Source organism: Crassostrea angulata, chromosome 3, assembly GCF_025612915.1.
Source record: "Crassostrea angulata isolate pt1a10 chromosome 3, ASM2561291v2, whole genome shotgun sequence".
In the NCBI taxonomy this organism is placed as follows: domain Eukaryota; kingdom Metazoa; phylum Mollusca; class Bivalvia; order Ostreida; family Ostreidae; genus Magallana; species Magallana angulata.
The window spans coordinates 20,941,174-20,962,229 of NC_069113.1; the positions used below are offsets into that span (position 1 = coordinate 20,941,174).

General features: G+C 32.0%; 2 protein-coding genes across 2 annotated transcripts; both read right to left on the minus strand.

The window, feature by feature from the left end:
- Positions 1 to 1,958: 1,958 nt before the first annotated feature.
- LOC128175809 (sushi, nidogen and EGF-like domain-containing protein 1) lies at positions 1,959 to 4,646 on the minus strand. Its single transcript, XM_052841651.1, has 5 exons — positions 4,341 to 4,646; positions 3,928 to 4,020; positions 3,685 to 3,832; positions 3,040 to 3,153; positions 1,959 to 2,882 (listed from the first exon to the last, which is right to left on the minus strand). Exons 1-5 carry the CDS (start codon positions 4,644 to 4,646, stop codon positions 2,785 to 2,787), a joined length of 759 nt encoding a protein of 252 aa, XP_052697611.1. The 3' UTR covers positions 1,959 to 2,784.
- An 8,118-nt stretch (positions 4,647 to 12,764) lies between these two features.
- Positions 12,765 to 19,356, minus strand: LOC128175969 (sushi, nidogen and EGF-like domain-containing protein 1). The gene is made up of 12 exons (XM_052841911.1): positions 19,153 to 19,356; positions 18,580 to 18,891; positions 18,166 to 18,258; positions 17,928 to 18,069; positions 17,610 to 17,729; positions 17,270 to 17,380; positions 17,071 to 17,181; positions 15,530 to 15,640; positions 14,997 to 15,107; positions 14,751 to 14,861; positions 14,523 to 14,613; positions 12,765 to 13,203 (listed from the first exon to the last, which is right to left on the minus strand). Exons 1-12 carry the CDS (start codon positions 19,354 to 19,356, stop codon positions 13,014 to 13,016), a joined length of 1,707 nt encoding a protein of 568 aa, XP_052697871.1. The 3' UTR covers positions 12,765 to 13,013.
- Positions 19,357 to 21,056: the final 1,700 nt, after the last annotated feature.

A 21,056-nucleotide genomic window follows, 5' to 3' on the forward strand; every position in this document is an offset into this window, starting at 1 on the left:
TTCGACAAGAATGTCGAGAAACCCCCATAAAAATAATGTTAAATAATATTTAAAGATAAAATTAATTCAATCAAACTATGTATCAGTGATAGAAATATTTCTCAAAAAATTGTATGGATCCAAGCAATATTGAACTGTAGTCTCGTTCGACCAAACGCTCGGCTGACACTGTAAATCTCCGACAAGGATTTACGGAGACAGCCGAGCGTCGAGTTGAACGAGACTATATTGAACTCTGGCGTAGGAATACATACGACTACAAATCTGACTATTTTCAATGTATTTATAAATAAGTTTCCTTGAAAAACAATGCTCTAGCATACATTACATCGAATTCATCAATTATTTTCAAGAACTAAGTCTTGTCAGCAGCAATTATTTGTGCTGAGGTCCAAACACTGTTTCACTTTCGATTTGTCTGAGTAACTGCATAGGAGAGTTGATTAAAATCAACTCCCAAAAACCGTTTAACAAACCATTAAATGGAATATAACAAGAGTAAGTAAGTAAGGCAATCAAAACATATACATGTTTAGTATCATAACGGAAATTCTACATAAATTGGTTAAAGTTCATAAGTTACATGTAAAAAGTTGGCGTTTGTTATGTTTGTTTTTGTTCAAGAAGAAATGTCTAATAAACCCAGGGATGAACCTGTCTGCTCCGGGTCAGAAATATAAAAAAAAACCCATCTACCACTGATCTCGATGCCTCAGGTCATTAGTATGGACTTATTAGGATGGGAATGTGCAGAGTCATTGCGCAGAGTCATTGCGTATATATTGGGACTGCACGAAATTATCATGCTAACAGACTAAACCTCTCAAATAAAAATATTAGGCTGGCTCGTCTATTAAATTCAATTGAGAACTACGAAACCAATTTGACACAAATGTGTGTATTTGATTAAAGACGCTTATTGAAAGTGCGCTGTTTACATGTACAAAAATGTAATACAAGTCCTTTATTAACAGACCATTTAATAATGTATAACGTGAAAGAGGTAGTAAACTGAACATATTCATGTATAATGATAGACAAACACAAACACATAGTATTACACCATGGTTACTAGAAAATAAAATCTTGAAGCAGCGACATGTACCTCAAACAGAAACAATTTCAAATGAATAAATATGCATGATATACATAAAATTACAAAATTTAAGAATAACTAATGCATATCATTATCTGTACAATGATATAACATTGCAGAATTTGACATTAAACAATTGCTTTCTATAACGTTATCATATCATTGCTTACATTGTACGAAATCACACAGTATACACAATCATGTATAACGACGAATAGAAAATAAAACTGTAATTAAACTATTATATTGTAAGAGTGTTACATATTTATAGAGAATTTATTTTGAAAAGATTAATATATTGCTTAAGACATTGTATTAACTTCGTTTTTTAGTGTTACTTTGTCATTCCTTTACGATGTCAGTTTCTTCAACACTTTGATGGCTGAAATTTTAATTTTTCTACAATTTGTGCGAAGTCTGACGGAGAAAATGAAATTTATCTTGATGAAATATCCAACACTATCTTCCAGAAGAATATGTATTTTTTGTTTTTGGTGATGATTGGAAAGCTGATTTACCAGGTCATAGTTTTACAATACTGAATGCAAAACCCCCAAACTCGTATTTTTTGGGTAGTGTCTAAAGAAAAAAAATCCTTCATTATAATTTTAAAAAATCCAAAATTAATACGTCTATGGCGTTCACTTTATTTAAGAAAAAATAATAAATATTATAACATATTACTCTTCTGTTAGATTTTCTTAAATAAGTGAATTTTTGATTTATGAAAGGTATGTTATTTCACTTTATATATATATATATATATATATATATATATATATATATATATATATATATATATATATATATATATATATATATATATATATATATATATAAACCCACATGCTATAATTATGTACGTACATGTACCTCTTACATATCTGAAACAGAAAACAACAATAAAATGGAAAAAGCAGTAGTAGTTATCCTACTAGCAACGGTCAAAAAAGCAGTTATCGGCTACAATTGAAAACAAAACAGAGAAATGAGAAAAGAATTAAATCTTACGTGTTTAGTGTAGTTTTGAATTGAATTACTCCTTTTTTAGATAAATAAATTCAACTAATTATAAAGACTAATGTTATAGCACAAACCTTCTATAAAACTCGTTTCAAATCAATAGACTGAGTTTTCACTATACTTACGTCGATATGAACACTGTCTCCCATAGTAACCCGTATCACAAACACATCGGTAATTTTCAATTTCATCTAAGCATACTCAGTGCATACATGGCGGACTTTCACATAAATTTGTTTTGTGAAAGAAAATGATACGGGATAATTCATTGATTGCTATCATACGACTTTTTCAGGTTTCTCCTTTCTAATATTAACGAGGCCGAAAACAGTTTGAGTACGCACGCTTTCGCTCAGCGTTGAATTTGCATTGTGATGTCATCTTTTGGCTTGGTTACTATCCTAACGATTTGGTTTCATCTGCAGTTATTTCAGCAAAATTTGTTAAAAATGGGTTAAGACGTAAAATTGACACTATATTGTATAGAATAAATGTGTTTTGTATAAGCTGTATTTGGGCTCGGGCTGAAAACATGAAGAGTGCTGAGCCAGTCTAGCCTTCTGTCATGTTTTCTTGCCCCACCTAAATATAGCTTAATGCATATATTTCAAGATTGTAATTTTATATCCATGATCCTTAATATGTGATGTTTTTCCATATTTTTATTACTTAAATATGTCCGGCTCACATTGACGTGTGTACTGATTAAGGTGGTCTAAACAGCTTTTATGGATGTAAGGTGAACTCGGACATTCATCAATATTTGATGACAAAAAAATTACAAATGAAAACAAAAATCAAAATATGAATCATGTAATTTGTTGGTCAAAAACGCATAAAAACATAGTGCTTTTTGCAAATGTACAAAACCGTATAAAGTTGTTTCAATATAAGTTGAAGAAATCAAGCAAAATATTAACCTATTTCACAGTCAACTCTCGTATAACCTGGTTCACATACACAAACATAATGACGATATTCGTTGGAACAATTACCATATATACAAGGTGAACTGATACAATCATCAACGATATCTGCATATCATAGCAAAAGTCTATTGAAATAATGGTACTATCGTTAACATGAGCAATGTGAAAAAAAACCTGAATTTTTCTCTTTTACTCTCTGAACAAATATTTCTGTTTTTCACTTGAGCTTTCTTCTGATTTGCTTCATTTGTGCAAACTCTATACTCTCTCTCTCTCTCTCTCTCTCTCTCTCTCTCTCTCTCTCTCTCTCTCTCTCTCTCTCTCTCTCTCTCTCTCTCTCTCTCTCTATATATATATATATAAATGTTTTCAGTAGACGATAACACAATAATCCATTTCTTTCAAATTTGAAAGAAATGGATTATTGTGTTAACGCCTACTGAAAACATTTTTCTATATCGTTACCTATACCATGGACTTATTCGTTTATATATATATATATATATATATATATATATATATATATATATATATATATATATATATATATATATATATATATATATATATATATATATATACACAACAAGTTAAATATCACAGGCTGGTGTAAAATACATGTAAGAATATACTCACCAGCATTAGCAATCTTTCTTTCATCAACCCTGAAAACAAACTGACCAGGAACAGCAATATTTGACATTTGTGGTAGGCTTAACATGGTGTCTGTCATGGAACCAGGGACAGCAAAGTAATGTATTCCATCCCCTGCATTGAATCCAACCTAGGGTTGGAATGAAGTGACCTCATTCATTAGTTAAATTCAAATATTAATATTTCATATCGGTAATTTTATCAAAATGCTTCCGTTTCTTTTACCTGGGTACTCTTTGTCCAGGTGATTTTATTGTAGTTGAATACAACAAACGAATGAACCCCATCAGTTTTTAAGACAAGTTGAAATGTGTTACGCTGAAAAAAATGTAAAAGTGTTTACAACCAAATGAATCCTTTATCTAATCATTGATCGATTCTCAATATAATTACTGACGATAAAGTTCTAAGAGTGTAAAGTCGTTAATTGCAAGATCTTGTTTTCGAACCCTTTGTATATAATAATTATTTTCAATAAAATATTTCAAACCAATTATTGATTCTTCAGTTGGGTCACTTTTTTAAATATATGTTGAATATTCTTTAAAACTTAAATAAAATAATTGCACAGACATTCTCATGAGAAATAACAAAACAGAATGCATTCTTTTTACTGTTGGTTTAGCATTACATCTTACTTGAGAGCACGATAAAGTTGAATAGGAAGAACATCCAAATGCAGCTACATCTTCCCACGTGACAATCATCATCCACGTGGCAGAGAAGTTAGGCAATCCAGGAAAAAAAGAACGGATTTTGTTTGTTCCTCTTTGTAAAACGGTATGTTCTGTTGTTTCTCGATACCACACATATCCTCCATATCTGGTATCGATGTCTGTCAAAAATGGTGCTATTATTCTGTGGAATAAACTTGGAAATTGTTGTGGGGCCCACTGATGTAATGAAGCGTCAAAAGTCACGTCTCCGTTGTTATTGACCTGCATACGATATTTGGTGTTTTTACTTTCAAATAAATATAGAATACCAAACTGTTGTTTTGATCTCAGCCATGGTATCAACCCCGGCGGCTGGTATCGGCCAAAGCCCGAAGGGAGCAAACCGAAACCATCCGAGGACTGATACCAGGGACGAGATCAAAACAATAGTGTGATGTTGTTAATAACACATATCTAAAATCAAAGATTTGTATTCAAATTCAAATTCCAGATAAGGAATATATTTAATCATAAAGAGGCTATAGTGAGTTTTTTTCGGAATTACAAAACTGTTTGGCGAGTTTTTTGAGAACATACATAAGCGCGGTCATTCCTTTAACCACTTGATGTTCACTATCTAAACTCTGGTTTTCTAAGTAAGATGTAGTCTGGTGAGCCTTTCTTCTCTATATCCTCCATAATTAAAATGAAGTTTGATATTCAATAAAGCGTCTTCATTTTTTTAAATACACGACCGTCGTGTAGATTACCTTTCCTTACTTGGATACAATTAACTTTTTGGTGCTATTTTGAATATTTTCTTTTAATTTTTAGCAATGAATAGAAACATTCAGACGTGTAATGTAATGCTTTATATTATTTATTTGTTATTCTATCGTTATTTGACAAACTAGTTTTAACAAAAACAAAGGTATTGGGAAAATAACGATTTTAAATTTGAGGGCAATGCATCCCCTTGACGACGGGCTGAGATAGAGAAATATCAGGCCCGAGGGCGATACAGCACTAGCTTCCAGTTGCTTTCTCAACTAGTCCAAAACACTTCTATCAGCGCTGATACACTACTAGGTATGTGGTATTATAAGGTATTTTACCGTATTCCGACAATACGATAAACATTTCATTTCATTTCATTATCAGATAATACAAAACTGTCTTTTTCTGGTGTGAAAGTCACGTTTGAAAGTCATGTTGACACAAAATAAATGTGTTGACTTTTTAAATAGGCATGGACAATTAAGTTATTTTGAAAGTTTAATACCGGACAGATGTCACGTGAGATAATTTTAAAACTGAATACACTCATGTACAATGAATCTCGTTTAAATATATTTTCAATGTAGCAGAATTATAGATGTAGTTTCTTGACTGGAATTAAAGGCAACACGATGTAATTATAATCGGGGTGATTATAAAGTCTCCCAAATGAGAGAGGCCATCATTGGGAGTAGGGATGACCCACATAGGTCAAACTTTATAGACAAAAAGATTTAGAACTTGATTATTTTTATTTTTGAAGTTTCATGAAGTTACCCAGGGGTCCTTTTCTATACACCAGGTGAACCAACGTGACACAAGGAACAAGAATATATATAGTTAAAGGTTGGAGATCTTACATGTAACAGTTTTCAAGAAACCCCAGGGGTCAGATCTAATAAACCCTATATATTGCCTGTAACAGTCAATATATGATTCTGAAAACCCTATAGTATTATCTTTGGCCGTTTTCAAGTTAAAACCATTTACAGTACAGTCTAGAATTTTTCCCATAAGGTTCAATGTTAGACCCCACGACCTTTTGATCCACCAGAAAAGTGGTTTGCAAACCCCAAATGAGAAAAATTTAACCAGTTTGCACATCTAGATATTCCTATCGTATCCTAGAGTTTTGTACAATTTTGTTTAGCCATCTCTGAGAAAACGCGAAGAAGAAGAAGAAGAAGAAGAAGAAGAAGAAAAACAATAAGTCTCCAAACTTCGTTTGGGAGACTTAATAATTCTATAAGCAGGTACATGTAGATCAACACCAATTAATTGTCTAATATACTCTCCGGATTCATAAAATAAACAATCATTGATCCTTAAAGGGCTTGAAAAACTGGTATATTGAACCTATGTAAACAAAAACAGGGCACGAGCCTTGTTTTCATAACAAAGAATTGTGAGCCCTGTATCTTGGTTATAAGTGAATGACTGACTCTAAAAAAAAATTTGATAATTTGAAACGCATTTCTAAAGCATTATAATAATAAAAGCAGAAAAATAGTACTGGACGAAAATCGTGGCCATGCCCCTTTAATGAAATAAGCTTTACATATTTCTGGTTTTTAAGGTGGGTTGCGGGTTTACCCCATAAAAAATCTCACGAGAAAACATACCCTGAAAATTTGTCAAATCGTTCTGTAGGATTTACAGTTCATTATATAAAATATTTATCAAATTTGTCTGCGCTGTTTTTATGCAGTGCCGTCTTGAACTTGGTATTGTTGATGGTGCTGTTTTGACGTTTTTCTAATGAATACATAGAAAAATAAGCATTTTTCGAGATGGAGTTATTTTGAGAAATTGAAAGTAGCTTTTAAAGAATTTAGACAAATTTATTAACTGTTTCTGTGCGTAAAGAAATAGTGATTTAAAATACATTGATGCCAAAAAATGATATGTGTTCTCGCTAGATATTTTGCTACTTTATCTTTATTTTTGATAATTTTACCGAAAATTACCGAAAATTTAGTGATAACATCACTTAAAAATCAAATTTAGACTTTTTAAGCTTAAACTAGAAGCTTACATTTAAAAAAAAAAGCAATTTTAGGGAGTATGAAAATAATACGGAGATAAAACAAAAAGAGCATGTTTTGCAATTTTGTATCTATCCTTTATATGTAACGTCATTATACATGAACATATACATGTACTTACAAAAACAGAACTATCCTTTATATGTAACGTCCTTATACATGAACATATACATGTACTTAAAAAAACAGAACTGTACGATGATCCAAAAAAAGGAAATGGAACAGATATAGGAATCCCGGCAGTGTAACCATCATCATTGCCGGGTAAATTCTTGTCTGCTACAGTTGATCCAAAAGGATAAAATTGACTCAGAGGATAGCCAACAACGAAAGTATGTTTCATTGCAGCAGATATTGCCACTACGAATGTGGTTATAGAGAGCATTGTTAACTGTCAAATATTTTAACTTTATATTATATCATATATCACAAGATGCATTTTATTCATTTTTTGGTTTTAGCAGCCCTTTACTGTAAACACATCCTTCCTACTATCACAGTCGAATTTCATTACTTGTTCGTTTCTCCTTCGTACCTCAGGATGGTGCTGGAAAATATGCAAACCATCGGGTTTTGGAATTTAAAAGAATCTTTTGGAGATGGACCATCGGAATTTTGACGCTTGGACATCAGGGTGCGTAAAAACAAATAATCTTTGGACTTGACGCAGACCAGACTCTAAAAGCACGAGCATCAGACTGAAGAGTCTTACAAATCTCTATATTATTTCTTAATTCATATCAATCAAAACATAGGTGCCAGAACGGGGCGGAGGGTAAAAGCCCCCCCCTTTTTTTTGCAAAGTTAGACATAGCTATAACCACAATCCGTTTTTTCCTTGTCATGATTTCTGATAAGTCTAGTCCCTCCCTCTTCTACTTTAAATTTGCTTCCGACGCCACTGCATAAAATACATTTTGCTCTTTGCTGATCACTGAATTCTATATTTATCCTTAGGATAAGCAAATCTTGGCTCATATCTAATGTTATAAAAAATCATGTCAGACTGTGAAGCATATTTCCAATTTTTTTTTTTACAAATCAAGCATTAAGACTACATACATCATTCTAATCCATTTTAATGACTTAGGAGGGAATTAACATTAAGTCATATAAAAAATATGAAGTGCTTCAATGTTTTAAAATCAAAGCGATTAGTGTTCGGGTGGGTTTTCTATTTGAACCGTGTATCTGCATACGGTTTCTAATGAGGGTATCTGTCTTCTTCAGGTTAATACACTAAACACATCAATTCCCTGGGTTTTTATCTAATGTTTATCAACCCTTGGTGTTTAATGGTTTAATCTATGTAATTGTATGAATTTCAAAATCAAATATGTAAACAATCAAACTGAACTAAAATATTGATACGTTGCAAATACTTTTCCATGCTGTAGGAGCTCACAAAGGTACATTGTCAAGGGAATAATAGCGACGACTGCTCCCCAAACAATCATCGGATAAATACTTTAATGCTTTACTTTTATGAAAGCACTTTTTACAAAAATTAATCACAATCCCTTTAACATGTTTTAAAAACAATATTGAACCATTTGAACTTGCAAGTTTGTATAATATAACATTTTCACGTGCATTTTGAATAGATTTCTAAACTTCGAAAAACTACAGTTGGGCAACTTAAAATGTATATTACTTTGTAATTAATGGTTCAAACCCACTCAAAATTGATACATTTGTAAACCATTATATATCCTTTCAGACCCTGCAAAAATAGCTACATGTAATTTGCCAAAAAAATAAAAAATATGGTGTATGTATTTGACAGTTTATTTACGGTTTTGTCAATTTTTCAAAGGATTCCAACTAAAACATTTTTTAATGTATATGTCATTTCACTCTACGAAACTTAAAATGTGTTAAAACAAATTTAAAAAAAGAAATATTGGCAAAACCATGAATCACAATTCACATATATAAAACACGATGGAAGAACAGTTTGTTTACAAACTAGAATCACGTTTTTCATGTCTTCAATTAGATAATTCTTATATCAGCTGATACCCGAAGCTCTATTATTCTGTTATTCATTAATGTAGAACGATATAATTTGCTAATTATGTGTAATAAGGATAAAAAACGACTAAAGCATCAACGACACTATAAAATGAGTGAATATCCCCTCTCCCTGAGGCATGCATGTACTTAGTGTGTTTTATTCATTCTTTCTTCCAAAATTCCTCTAAACGAAAAAGTAAAGACATATGGAACACGTACGAACCTGACTAGGAAAACCCCTACAACTTCATGATAAAAAAAACTTAAGTTTAATTCCGCTTTAATTCCTATTCCATTAATCTACATGGTCTCCGATGGCTTTCCTCCTTTTGTTTCTATCCTTGTCAGTCTGTCTCCTTTTTCTTTTTTTTCCGAATCTGTCAAACTTTACGGTATACATATCTTTCTGGTCGTCGCTTTTGTTGTTGTGATAGACTGAGCGTGGTATCACGTGACCGATTTAAGGCAGGGTTTATTCAAATGCTGTATTTATTGTGGACTCCACAATAAGAAGAGATGTTGGTAAAACACTTATGCCCCCCTCCCCTGGAAACATCACTAAGAAAATGAACGTAAACTGCAAATAACTGGTATATTTCTAAGTTCAAGGGCCATAACTCTGTCGAAAATTGCTCTGTCATACCCAAAATCAAACTTGACCGCGATATTTTTTAGATAAATCAAATTTCATATCCATATATGCACCCTCTGCGAAGAAAATGAGCAGAAACTGCAAATAACTGGAATTTTTCTATGTCCAAGAGGCATAACTCTGTCGAAAATTACTCGATCGTACCCAATATCGAACTTGACCTAGATTTTATCATGATAAACCTGTATACCAAACTTAATTTCAACATGTTTTTCCTCTCCTAAGAAAATGAGCGGAAACTGCAAATAACTGGAAATTTTCTACGTCCACGGGCTATAACTCTGTCGAAAATTGCTCGATCGTACCCAATATCGAACTTGACCTAGATATTATCATGATAAACCTGTATACCAAACTTCATTTCAATATTTTATTTTTATCCTCTGCGAAGAAAATAAGCCGAAACTGCAAAAAACTAGAATTTTTCTAAGTCCAAGAAATATACTGAACATATATAGAGAGAGAAAGTACAGAGTTATCTTTTCTTGGGCGAAGAGATTAGGTTTCTGCAGCAGACAGCTGTTTTAATGGGATAAAAACGCTTTTTACCGAGTTTATTAGAAATATTTGAGTGTGAACGTGTTTTTTGACAACATTTGCAGCATTGTGTGGAAGGATTTGCGTAACTTTTGTCAAGTAAGTTGTTTTTTGACATTGTTTACAAATCGTGTCCTACTTTCGATTCTTCCCTTGTGTATTATTTATATATATGTCATAGAGTGTAGAGCGGATACGATGCCCCTGTGCATATACCTTTAAGTTTGATCCCTTTTCGGCTATTGCGATTATGGTTTAGAGAAACCTTGAATACAGTCACATTACATGTAGCTATCTGTCTAATTTCACAAAAGCTATATGACTAATACTTTTTAAGCTATCGTAAATTATTTTACTACAGTGTTGCCCATTATTCTCAAAACCATTTTCTCAGAATTTACTACAGTCTCCGTTATAATTATTTCGTAAATTTAGACCCATTAATGACCACAACGCGATATGGTTTATATAAGCTTTAACCTAAATGAATAGTATTTATTTTATTGCGTGACATCTTAGAAAAAAAAATTAAAAAGATAAATGATATATTAACAGTAACTTTCTACGTTATAATCTCTGAAGCAAGGAGAGCCTGGAAAAAAAGTGTCCGTAAAAATAAGATTTCCTGATATTTTCTTAGGTCTGTCAACAATATTGATATCTTTTTAATACTAGATAATTAACTTTCGACTGCTAGTAAATATAAAAAAAAAACCTTCCGGCTTTAAAAAGTGAACTAGTTTAAGTAAAGAAGTAAAGGGGGCTGGGGAATGGGACATGTTATTAAATAAGAGGCCCACAGGCCATGACGGTCACCTAAGTACAATAACCCTAAGATGGACCGGTCAGAAAGTTGCATGTTTGCATTTTAAGCTTCGATCATGAGGTACGGGGATGAGACTTGGGGGGGGGGGGGGGGTTAATCTCAAATTATCTATACTCTAGCTCCAGGGAAACTTTTGGTAAAAAGAGACATGCAGGCCTTTCATGTCAATCTTTTATAATATTCACAGTTTCATTAAAACTGCACACAAGTGTACAATGCATAGAAAATATAAACTTTCCTCAAACAGAACACATATTTAATATGATATGGCCAATTGACATTTTACGCTGACGTTTTCAAGTTACAAATGTAAAATTGTTTACAGACATTTATATTTGTCACCCACCCCCCCCCCCCCAGCCAAAAAAAACTTAAACCGTTGCCCCATGGATAGCAAATTGCACTTTTAAGAAAGAGGGCATTATGGACATAATAACAAAACATTTAGCTGATCTCCAACAACAGCAAAGTTACTGAAAAAAATATATAATATTTCAATAATTACACAATGTTGCCATATTGGCCCTACTCAAAGGGCCTGGACCCTTGATCCAGGGGCTATAAATTTCAATACTTTGGTAGAGCGCTTCATAGATAATATAACCATGCATTTAGTTTATTTTCCTACATGTGAGGGAGTAGAGAAGATTTTTTAAAGATTAAAACATTTTTATTACATGGACATATGGCCTTGCCATAGGGCCTGAAATCCCTGACCCAGGGGCCAAGAATTTTACAATTTTACCATAGGGCTTCATGAACATCATAACCAAGGAATTTTGTGTTTCTCTAATGTATATAAGAATAGGAAACAAATCTAAAACTTAATACATTTTCACTAAATGGCGACATTGGCCCCAATCTGGGACCTCGACCCGTGACCCAGCGGGCATGAATTTCACAATGACGGCTCTATAATCGTCATAACCATGTATTTAGTTTTCCCCCACATACATGGGGGTGTAAAAGAAGGTTTTTTTAAAAAAAATGGGTTTTTGGATGTAAGTGAGTTTCTCATTTTTAATCATTTTTTTTCTCTCATCCAATACATACAACACTGTTCTAATGTCTTATTATGGTGATCGGCAGCGATCGATCACAGATGTGTCCATCTGAGGCATCCGGCAAATTTTACTATTTGCGCACGCATGGCGCCTTCAACTGCTTTATATTCTATGCAATGTCAACCTCATTGAACTCTTTAATTACAAGTAGATAACTAAAAACGTTTTTCTTATCCGTTTGCCTTGAAAAAAAGTTAATACATACATACAGTTACATGCATAATGAATCAAATCACGATTTCTTCACAAATGCGTTAGAATACTTAACGGAAGAATATATTTCGCCTACTAAAAGTAAAACTTATTCATGCCTTGCTTTTTCAGAAATCAACAAAACGGTGCTTTATCCAGTGGCGTCAGAAGCAAATTGAAAGTGGGATGGCTGGATTTATCAAAAATCTTGGCAAGCAAAAAAAAAGAGAAATAAAGGGGGGATGGGGGGGGGGGTATGGTTATGTATTACTTTGCATTAAGTTCCGATGCTTATGATATTTATATTTATTGCATGTAGCGTTATGCTTTCGTATTACATTAACAGAGCTGACCAGTGATATAACATGCCGATTATTACTTTAAAAGGAAAACTTGTTCACATTGTTTACAAGAGCTACATCAATAACTGGATATCTAAAACACTGTGTAAAAGTGAAACAAATATTGTGAAATCCAGATTGTGAGGGTGTGCGATTCTCGACCTACATAAAAATGTAGGTGAAAGGATGACAAAAACACATTCGTTTAGATGAGTTTTACGAAGTTTGATGAAGTTGATAAATGGTTTATCTTGTCTGAATATCCAGCATTTTGTTCGGCAGGAATCGATATTTTTGTTTTATTTGCACGTAGGGATGATTGGAAAGCTGCTTTACCAGGTCCTAGTGTCACATCACTAAATGCAAGAACTCCAAATTCATCTTCTTGAGAGTGCCTTGAAAAGAGATAATTATTTATATTGAATTTCTTTTTTTTTCGGTAATACATAGTACATATACAGTGTTCTTATGCAATTAACATTGATTTGAAAAACTAATATTTATTTGATATTATATATTACTTTTCTAATGCTATTTTTTTTTAAATGCGAGTCACGCAAAAGCATGTTTGGTCTTTAGACATCATGTAATTTAAAAACGATATTATATTTTCACACAATTTTTTTTACATTGTTAAGGTAGTCCTATACTCGGCACTAAATGGGCTCAATCATTAAAAGCTTAGCTTTAAATGATAAATATACATTCTAGCAATACATATACAAAAGAAAATATGCATGTTTACATGCTAGTTTGTTTGTTATCACCTCTCAGACGGGTGTACCCCCTTGCGAAAATTATTGACAATTATGAAATTTGCCAGACGTCCGTTTTTCCTAAAAATAATTACTAATTTTGGGGAAATTAGAACTGAACATACAAAATAGAGTATAAATATTTATTTAAGCCATATCTCATCAATAATTTTGTGCAAATTTTGTAAGTAAGAACGCTTTATGGACCTGATGTATCAAACTAGAATACAAAAAATGCAATGCTGCTAGTATCGCGTTTGGTATTTTTTTTTTTACTATTTTATGGACTCAAACTTAAATTTATTGTGTTTATTCTATAGATTGACATCTTAGAAAAAAGATTTGATAAAAAAAATTATATGTTGACGGATTACTTTTCACGCTATAAGCTCTAAACCAAGTAGACCCTGACGAAAAAATCCGTAAAAATCACATTTTACTACAGTTTTCTGCCTAGATGTGTCAACAATGTTAGATATCATTTAAAAATTAATTAATTGACGATTGATTAAATTCGAAATAGTTTTTGTCTTTAAATCTAAACCGGTTTTAGTAAAAGAAAAAGAAAATATCGGTGAGGGGGGGGGGGTGGGGCGGGGGCATCAAAACAAAGAAGATATAAGCATACCTGAGATCCTGGTTAATCAGAAACTTCGCTTTTCATTTTACTTTAACAGAATCGAGTTTCTCAACATTAATCATTTCTATCTCTTATAGAATACATGTACATATATTATCGTTCTAATTGCTTATTATTGCCATTGTTTACAACAGCGATGTAGAGCAAAATCAATACCGGGTATCTAAAACGCTTTGTTAAAGTTGAACCAATATTGTAAAATCCGTATTATGACGTAGTGCGATACTCGGACTACTTTAATGTAGATATTGCCTAAAAGTAAAATGTACAGATATATTGCTGGTGTTGCTGACAATAAATATTAAATATATAAATGTACCTCTTATATCGTTTCCACAAAAACAACGATAAAATGGAAAAAAGCAACAGCAGGAATCCTACTAGCAGCAGCCAAAAATAGAGAACATTGACTACAATAAAAAAAAATGAGAAGATTTGTATAGAAGTTCCTAATTCAAATAACCATTTCAAATATTTGTAAATATAATTAATATAAAAGCTATATGACTTATTTAAAGCCAACTGATTTAAATTTTACTCTACTTACAGTATGAACACTGTCTCCCATTGTAACCCGTATCACAGATACACCGGTAAGTATTTATTTCATCACGGCATACGCCATGACTGCATGGCGAACTTTCACATTCATTTATTTCTGAAAGGATATAAGACAGTAAAGTTCAGTGAGGAGCATCTTATGAATTTACAGATTTCTCGTTTCCATCATTAAAACATTTCAAGTCATCATTTAAAAGTAAACTTCATGCAAATGCCTTCAAATTTTAAGTACCTGTTTCACAAATAACGCCAGTATAACCAGGAATGCACTCACATACATAACCATTGACCTGGTCCGTACAGATTCCATGCACACAAGGGGAGCTTGCACATTCGTCTATATCTGTGTAAGGATAATTGTGTGATGTAAGTTTAAGTGTCAAGCATATATTTTTTATTATCATGTAAGGAATATTATCACTACTTTACCGTTGTTGCTATAAATATTCTGAGAACTCATCAAACACACAACATTCCATCAATAGTAAACTTTTTTTTCATTCTTTCCTTCAAATCTTGATTAAAACATGTTTCTTCGTCTATAATATCGATGTAAGTATAGTAATATTCTTAAAATTTACACACAAGAAATATCACTATCTATATATGTATAAATAGTTTCATATATAGTGAATATATATACTGAAAATCTAAGTCTTCTTTTGGATAACTGGAACTGGAAACACATCAGAAAAGAACACCCTTAGTCTAGATCTACCATTATATTGCTATGTATAACATAAAAAAAAAAAAAACCAAACAAACCTATTTCACAATTTGTTCCAGTAAATCCTGCAAAACATTGGCAAGTGTAGAAGTTGATGTTATTTGTACAATCTCCGTTGATGCATGGCGAACTTTGACATTCGTCTACATCTGCAAGAGCAAAAAAAAACAACAACTAGTTTTAACCAATAAAACGAAAACGTATCGTGAGTATTTTCAAGTATTACAACAATGAAAGAACTAATATATGATATTAAGGCAAATCTGAATTAACATAATATAGTCGATTTTTTATTGTCGTTACCTCTAATATGTGAAGTACGTAAAATGAAAATATATAGATTTCTATTTTTACGTATAAACAGCAAATCCATTATTATTCAAGTTATTTTGAAATACTGTCTATATTCAACTAGAACTGAATATGTTACACGTACATGTAAAAAGCGTTATACACACCGACTTCACAGAGCCTTCCTGTATACCCAGGCAGACAGTTGCATACATATCCATTGACTCGATCTAAGCAATTACCATTAACACAAGGCGAGCTGGAACATTCATCGATATCTTTAAAAGAAAACCAAACCTTCATTATTTATTTTACATTCCTGTACATGTCAAAAGATAACCTTGAAAAACTGAGAGACGCACTTACCTGTTTGGCAGATATGTCCAGTGTACCCCGGCTCACAGTGACAGGTGTAATGATTAAGGTGGTCTGAACAACGTCCATGAATGCAAGGTGAACTTTGACATTCATCGATTTCTATATGAAAAAGGGTTTGCAAATTAAAAATGTTTCAAATATGATTCATGTTTATACACTGCACTCATATTTGTCTTTTTGTGTAAAAAAAAATAAACACTGAAACAAGGTACGTACTCAATAACAGATAAAAAATACTATAATTGTTTTAAATGTAAAAAGAAGAGTAAAATTAAAGTTGTTTTATTATTCGTCTAAAAATGATTAAACAAGACTCTTACCTAATTCACACTATCTATATATGTATAAATAGTTTCATATATAGTAAATATATATACTGAAAATCTAAGTCTTCTTTTGGTTAACTGGAACTGGAAACACATCAGAAAAGAACACCCTTAGTCTAGATCTACCATTATATTGCTATGTATAATATAAAAAAAAAACAAAAACAAACAAACCTATTTCACAATTTGTTCCAGTAAATCCTGCAAAACATTGGCAAGTGTAGAAGTTGATGTTATTTGTACTATCTCCGTTGATGCATGGCGAACTTTGACATTCGTCTACATCTGCAAGAGCAAAAAAAACAACTAGTTTTAACCAATAAAACGAAAACGTCCCATGAGTATTTTCAAGTATTACAATAATAAAGAACTAATATATGATATTAAGGCAAATCTGAAATAACATAATATAGTCGATTTTTTAATTGTCGTTACCTCTTATATGTGAGGTACGTAAATGAAAATATATAGATTTCTATTTTTACGTATAAACAGCAAATCCATTATTATTAGAAAGTTATTTTAAATACTGTCTATATTCAACTATAACGGAATATGTTATACGTAAAAAGGGTTATACACACCGACTTCACAGAGCCTCCCTGTATACCCAGGCAAACAGTTGCATACATATCCATTGACTCGATCTAAACAATTACCATTAACACAAGGCGAGCTGGAACATTCATCGATATCTTTAAAAGAAAACCAAACCTTCATTATTTAGTTTACCTACCTGTACATGTCAAAAGATAACCTTGAAAAACTGAGAGACACACTTACTTGTTTGGCAGTTATGTCCAGTGTACCCCGGCTCACAGTGACAGGTGTAATGATTAAGGTGGTCTGAACAACGTCCATGAATGCAAGGTGAACTTTGACATTCATCGATTTCTATATAAAAAGGGTTTACAAATTAAAAATGTTTCAAATATGATTCATGTTTGTACACTGCACTCAAAAGCATATTTGTCTTTTTATGTAAAAAAAAAAACCAAAACACTGGAACATGCAACGTACTCAATAACACATAAAATATACTATAATTGTTTTAAATGTAAGAGAACAGTAAAATTAAAGTTCCTTTATTATTCGTCTAAAAATGATTAAAGAAGATTCTTACCTAATTCACACTTAACTCCCGTATAACCTGGTTCACATACACACACATAATGAACATGTTCGTTTGAACAGTTTCCATGTATGCAATGTGAACTGTTACACTCATTTGAAAAATTATTATGATAAAAAAATGTGTTGAAATATTATTAACGATACCATTAATATAATCAGCAATTTAAATCAAATATTATTATTATTTTTATTTTCGCTTTCTGTGAACCTCTTATTTGCTATGTTTGTGCATATTGTAAAATATATTTACATAAATAATGTTAAATATCTAAGCTTGATGTAACAAGAATGTACTCACCAGTATTACTAATAATATCTCTTGCTTCAATCCTGAACACAAACTGGCCAGGAACATGAATATTTGACATTTGTGGTAGATTTAACATGCTGTCTGTCCTGGAACCAGTAACCGCAAAGTAATGTGTTCCATCCCCTGCATTGAATCCAACCTAGGGTTGGAATGAAGTGAAATCGAGTTTTAGACACGAATATCCCTATTTTTATCATAATCAAGTTATTTCTGAAATTCTCTCAGTTTAATTTACCTGAGTAGATTTTGTCCACGTTATTTTGTTATAGTTGAATACAGCAAATGAATGAACCCCGTTTGTGATTAAAACAAGCTGGAATGTGTTCCTCTGAAAGAAAGGACATTAAAACCCGTATGTAAGGTTTATATATCTCGTATATCGAAATCATTGTTGTTAATAGTCAATATATTGATTACTGATACTTGAAGTGTGTTACTGTTTCGCATAATAATACACTGAGTTCCCCGCCAAAAGACATTTAAATATGATAGAATCCGTACAATGTATATACCATCAAGAAAATGGTAATTTTGATACATTGTTTTTTTTAATATTTTTAAATGTCTTGACCGATCGTATTTTATCATCTCATAATGCTCTAAGAATGATTCTTTTTTTTTAGATATTATTTTCTGCATAACATCTTACTTGCTGACAAGTTATGTTGCCAGTTGGAGAGCAGTGGTAAGCAGCTACATCTTTCCACGTGACCACCATCATCCAAGAGGCAGAGAAGGTATGCAATTCAGGAAATAAAGAAGATAAAGAACGGATTTTATTTGTTCCTCTCTGTAAAACAGTGTGATCTCTTGTTGTTCGATACCACACATATCCTCCATATCTGGTATCGATGTCTGTCCAAAATGGCGCTATTATTTTATGAGATCCACTTATTGGAAAGGGTTGTGACGTAAATTCACTTAATGGAGCGTCAAAAGTCACGTCACCGTTGTTGTTGACCTGTACGTGTATATCGTATTTAATGGGGTTTTTAATGCATAATCATATTTGTTCGTGCTTATCTAGATTGATTAAAATCATATAATAAAAAACTATAATGTGAACATTTACAAGCTACATGTAATTGAAAATAGGTTGCACCCTAATCTTGCTGCTTGATTCGCTTATTTGCCTTTTCAATTTTGTTATCATCAATAATTGTACCTAATTATTGTAGCAAATGTGCCCGTTCTTTACAAATACTAGCATCCTTGCACTTACATAAACTGAATTGTAAGTTGATCCAAAGAATGGGAAAGGCACAGAAATATGAATACTAGAAGTATATTCGTCATCATTATCAGGTAAACTACTGTCTCCTGCAGCCGATCCAAAGGGATAAAATTGACTGAGCGGATAGCTAGTAACTGACGTAGATTGCATTATTGCTGATAATGCTACAACGAAAATGGTTTTGGTAAGCATTTTTAGCTGTTAATTTCTCTTATTTGATTTTGGTTTCAGTTTTTTGCGCTTATATTTCGTTCTTAAGGAAAAGGAAGTTAATATGATCATCCAATACGATGTAAGTAATCTGAACTTGAACAAAGCAATGCATTCTTTGGAACTCACCACGATATTTGGCGTGTTAGGATATTTTTTAAAATGGTTCCGTGTAAACAAACTAGATAAATGATCACGATGATCGATAAAAAGCAAAACCAAAAGAGATCATACAATATTTGTCTACCATTTTTGTATCTCTTACTTGGCAAAGTAAAAGACACATTTATCTATATTTTGTTTGAAGATTAACAATAGAAAATAAAAATATTAATGGAATTCTAATACTTATTGTAGATTACAGAAGTATATTGATCGATTATGTTTCACAATCGACCGAATGAACCTTTTCTAGATAAAAGAAAAAAAGGTATACATAATTGTAATTGACGGTATATGAGATTATTCTTGAAATTAGATTAAAACAAATTGAGATGGACACATTTATTTCACAACTTGAAAACTACTTGAGAAATTGCAAAAAAAGAAGTAGAATAATACACTAATTCTCACCCCTAACATTTTATTTTCATATTTAATTTAAAAACGGGTTACTCAGTAATTTGTATAAGTGATTGTTTTATCCGTAAAGAACCATGCTAATTTTTTTTTTAAAGGCTTAAGTCATCAATTTTACATATCAAACAAAGTTACTGAAGCTTTTCGTTACGTAAATTAAATCAAATGTTCATATTTAAGCGTAAAAGGTACATATTTGTTTATCGAGTATGTCATTTTATACGTTTAAATAGACGGGCATTCCATTTTCGAATATGTTCACAAATGATTTCGTAACTTCTCAGACTCAAACATTTTCTTTTCCCTCCACGGTAACCCAGCAGATGGTGCGCTTGCTCCTCGTGTGGTAGAGATTGTGTCCACGTGTCGATTGTTGTCTATGACAACCACATGTATACATCAGCAGAACAAGGAAGCAGAATATAAGTTTTGTCATTAGACGTTTCAAACCATGATAGAATTAAACGATTTTGTTTATCATACATAAAGTTTCTGTTTAACAGTTAAAGCTACGCTGTGTCGTATCTTAAAAGAGAGAGTTCTGGGTTGTTCTTGTTTTAATCTCTTTAAGTCCTAATCGATGAAGGACTGGGTAAAGGGATTTTTTTTTAAAAATTACAAATTTTAAAAAGATAAGAGATATCGACGTACATCCACCCAAAACAATTTTTCAAATTTTAGCAAAAGTCATAAAGTTAAAAGCTAAAATAAAACTTCATTCAGAAAAGAAACAATAAGTCTTGTATTTTAGCACGCCTAACTAAGTCCCAGGCTGGTGTATGAAAGTTTTATTAAAATGTTTGTAGTTCCTGTTCTGTCAATATATAAACTCAGATATCTCCCCTATATATTTTGACAATACGTAATCTCGGATATCTTCCCAACATATTTGATTAATGAAAATTCATCCGTTTAAATTTGTATTGAAAATGCCCTTTGAAATATCCGCTGCTTTGATTTTATTATATTAACCATCTCATGTGTCTTTGAACGTGATTACTCTACGAATCAAATTTGTAACGTAGAGTTCAATACAGTTCTTCAATGACGCAAATCACGTACTGACGCGAGCAGGGTTCAAATACACTGTATACGAAATCAAA

Excerpts from the sequence above, each read along its gene's own strand:
- LOC128175969 (XM_052841911.1), bottom strand. The coding sequence starts at position 19,356 with ATGCTTACCAAAACCATTTTCGTTGTAGCATTATCAGCAATAATGCAA. Across the intron at positions 17,182-17,269 it reads TGGACATAACTGCCAAACAA|ATATCGATGAATGTTCCAGC; the intron begins GTAAGTGTGTCT and ends TTTCTTTTAAAG. Across the intron at positions 14,614-14,750 it reads TGGGAGACAGTGTTCATACT|TCAATGTTCTCTATTTTTGG; the intron begins GTAAGTAGAGTA and ends TTTTTATTGTAG.
- LOC128175809 (XM_052841651.1), bottom strand. The coding sequence starts at position 4,646 with ATGCAGGTCAATAACAACGGAGACGTGACTTTTGACGCTTCATTACAT. Across the intron at positions 3,833-3,927 it reads CCTGGACAAAGAGTACCCAG|GTTGGATTCAATGCAGGGGA; the intron begins GTAAAAGAAACG and ends TTCCAACCCTAG. Across the intron at positions 3,154-3,684 it reads AAGAAAGATTGCTAATGCTG|ATATCGTTGATGATTGTATC; the intron begins GTGAGTATATTC and ends TATGATATGCAG.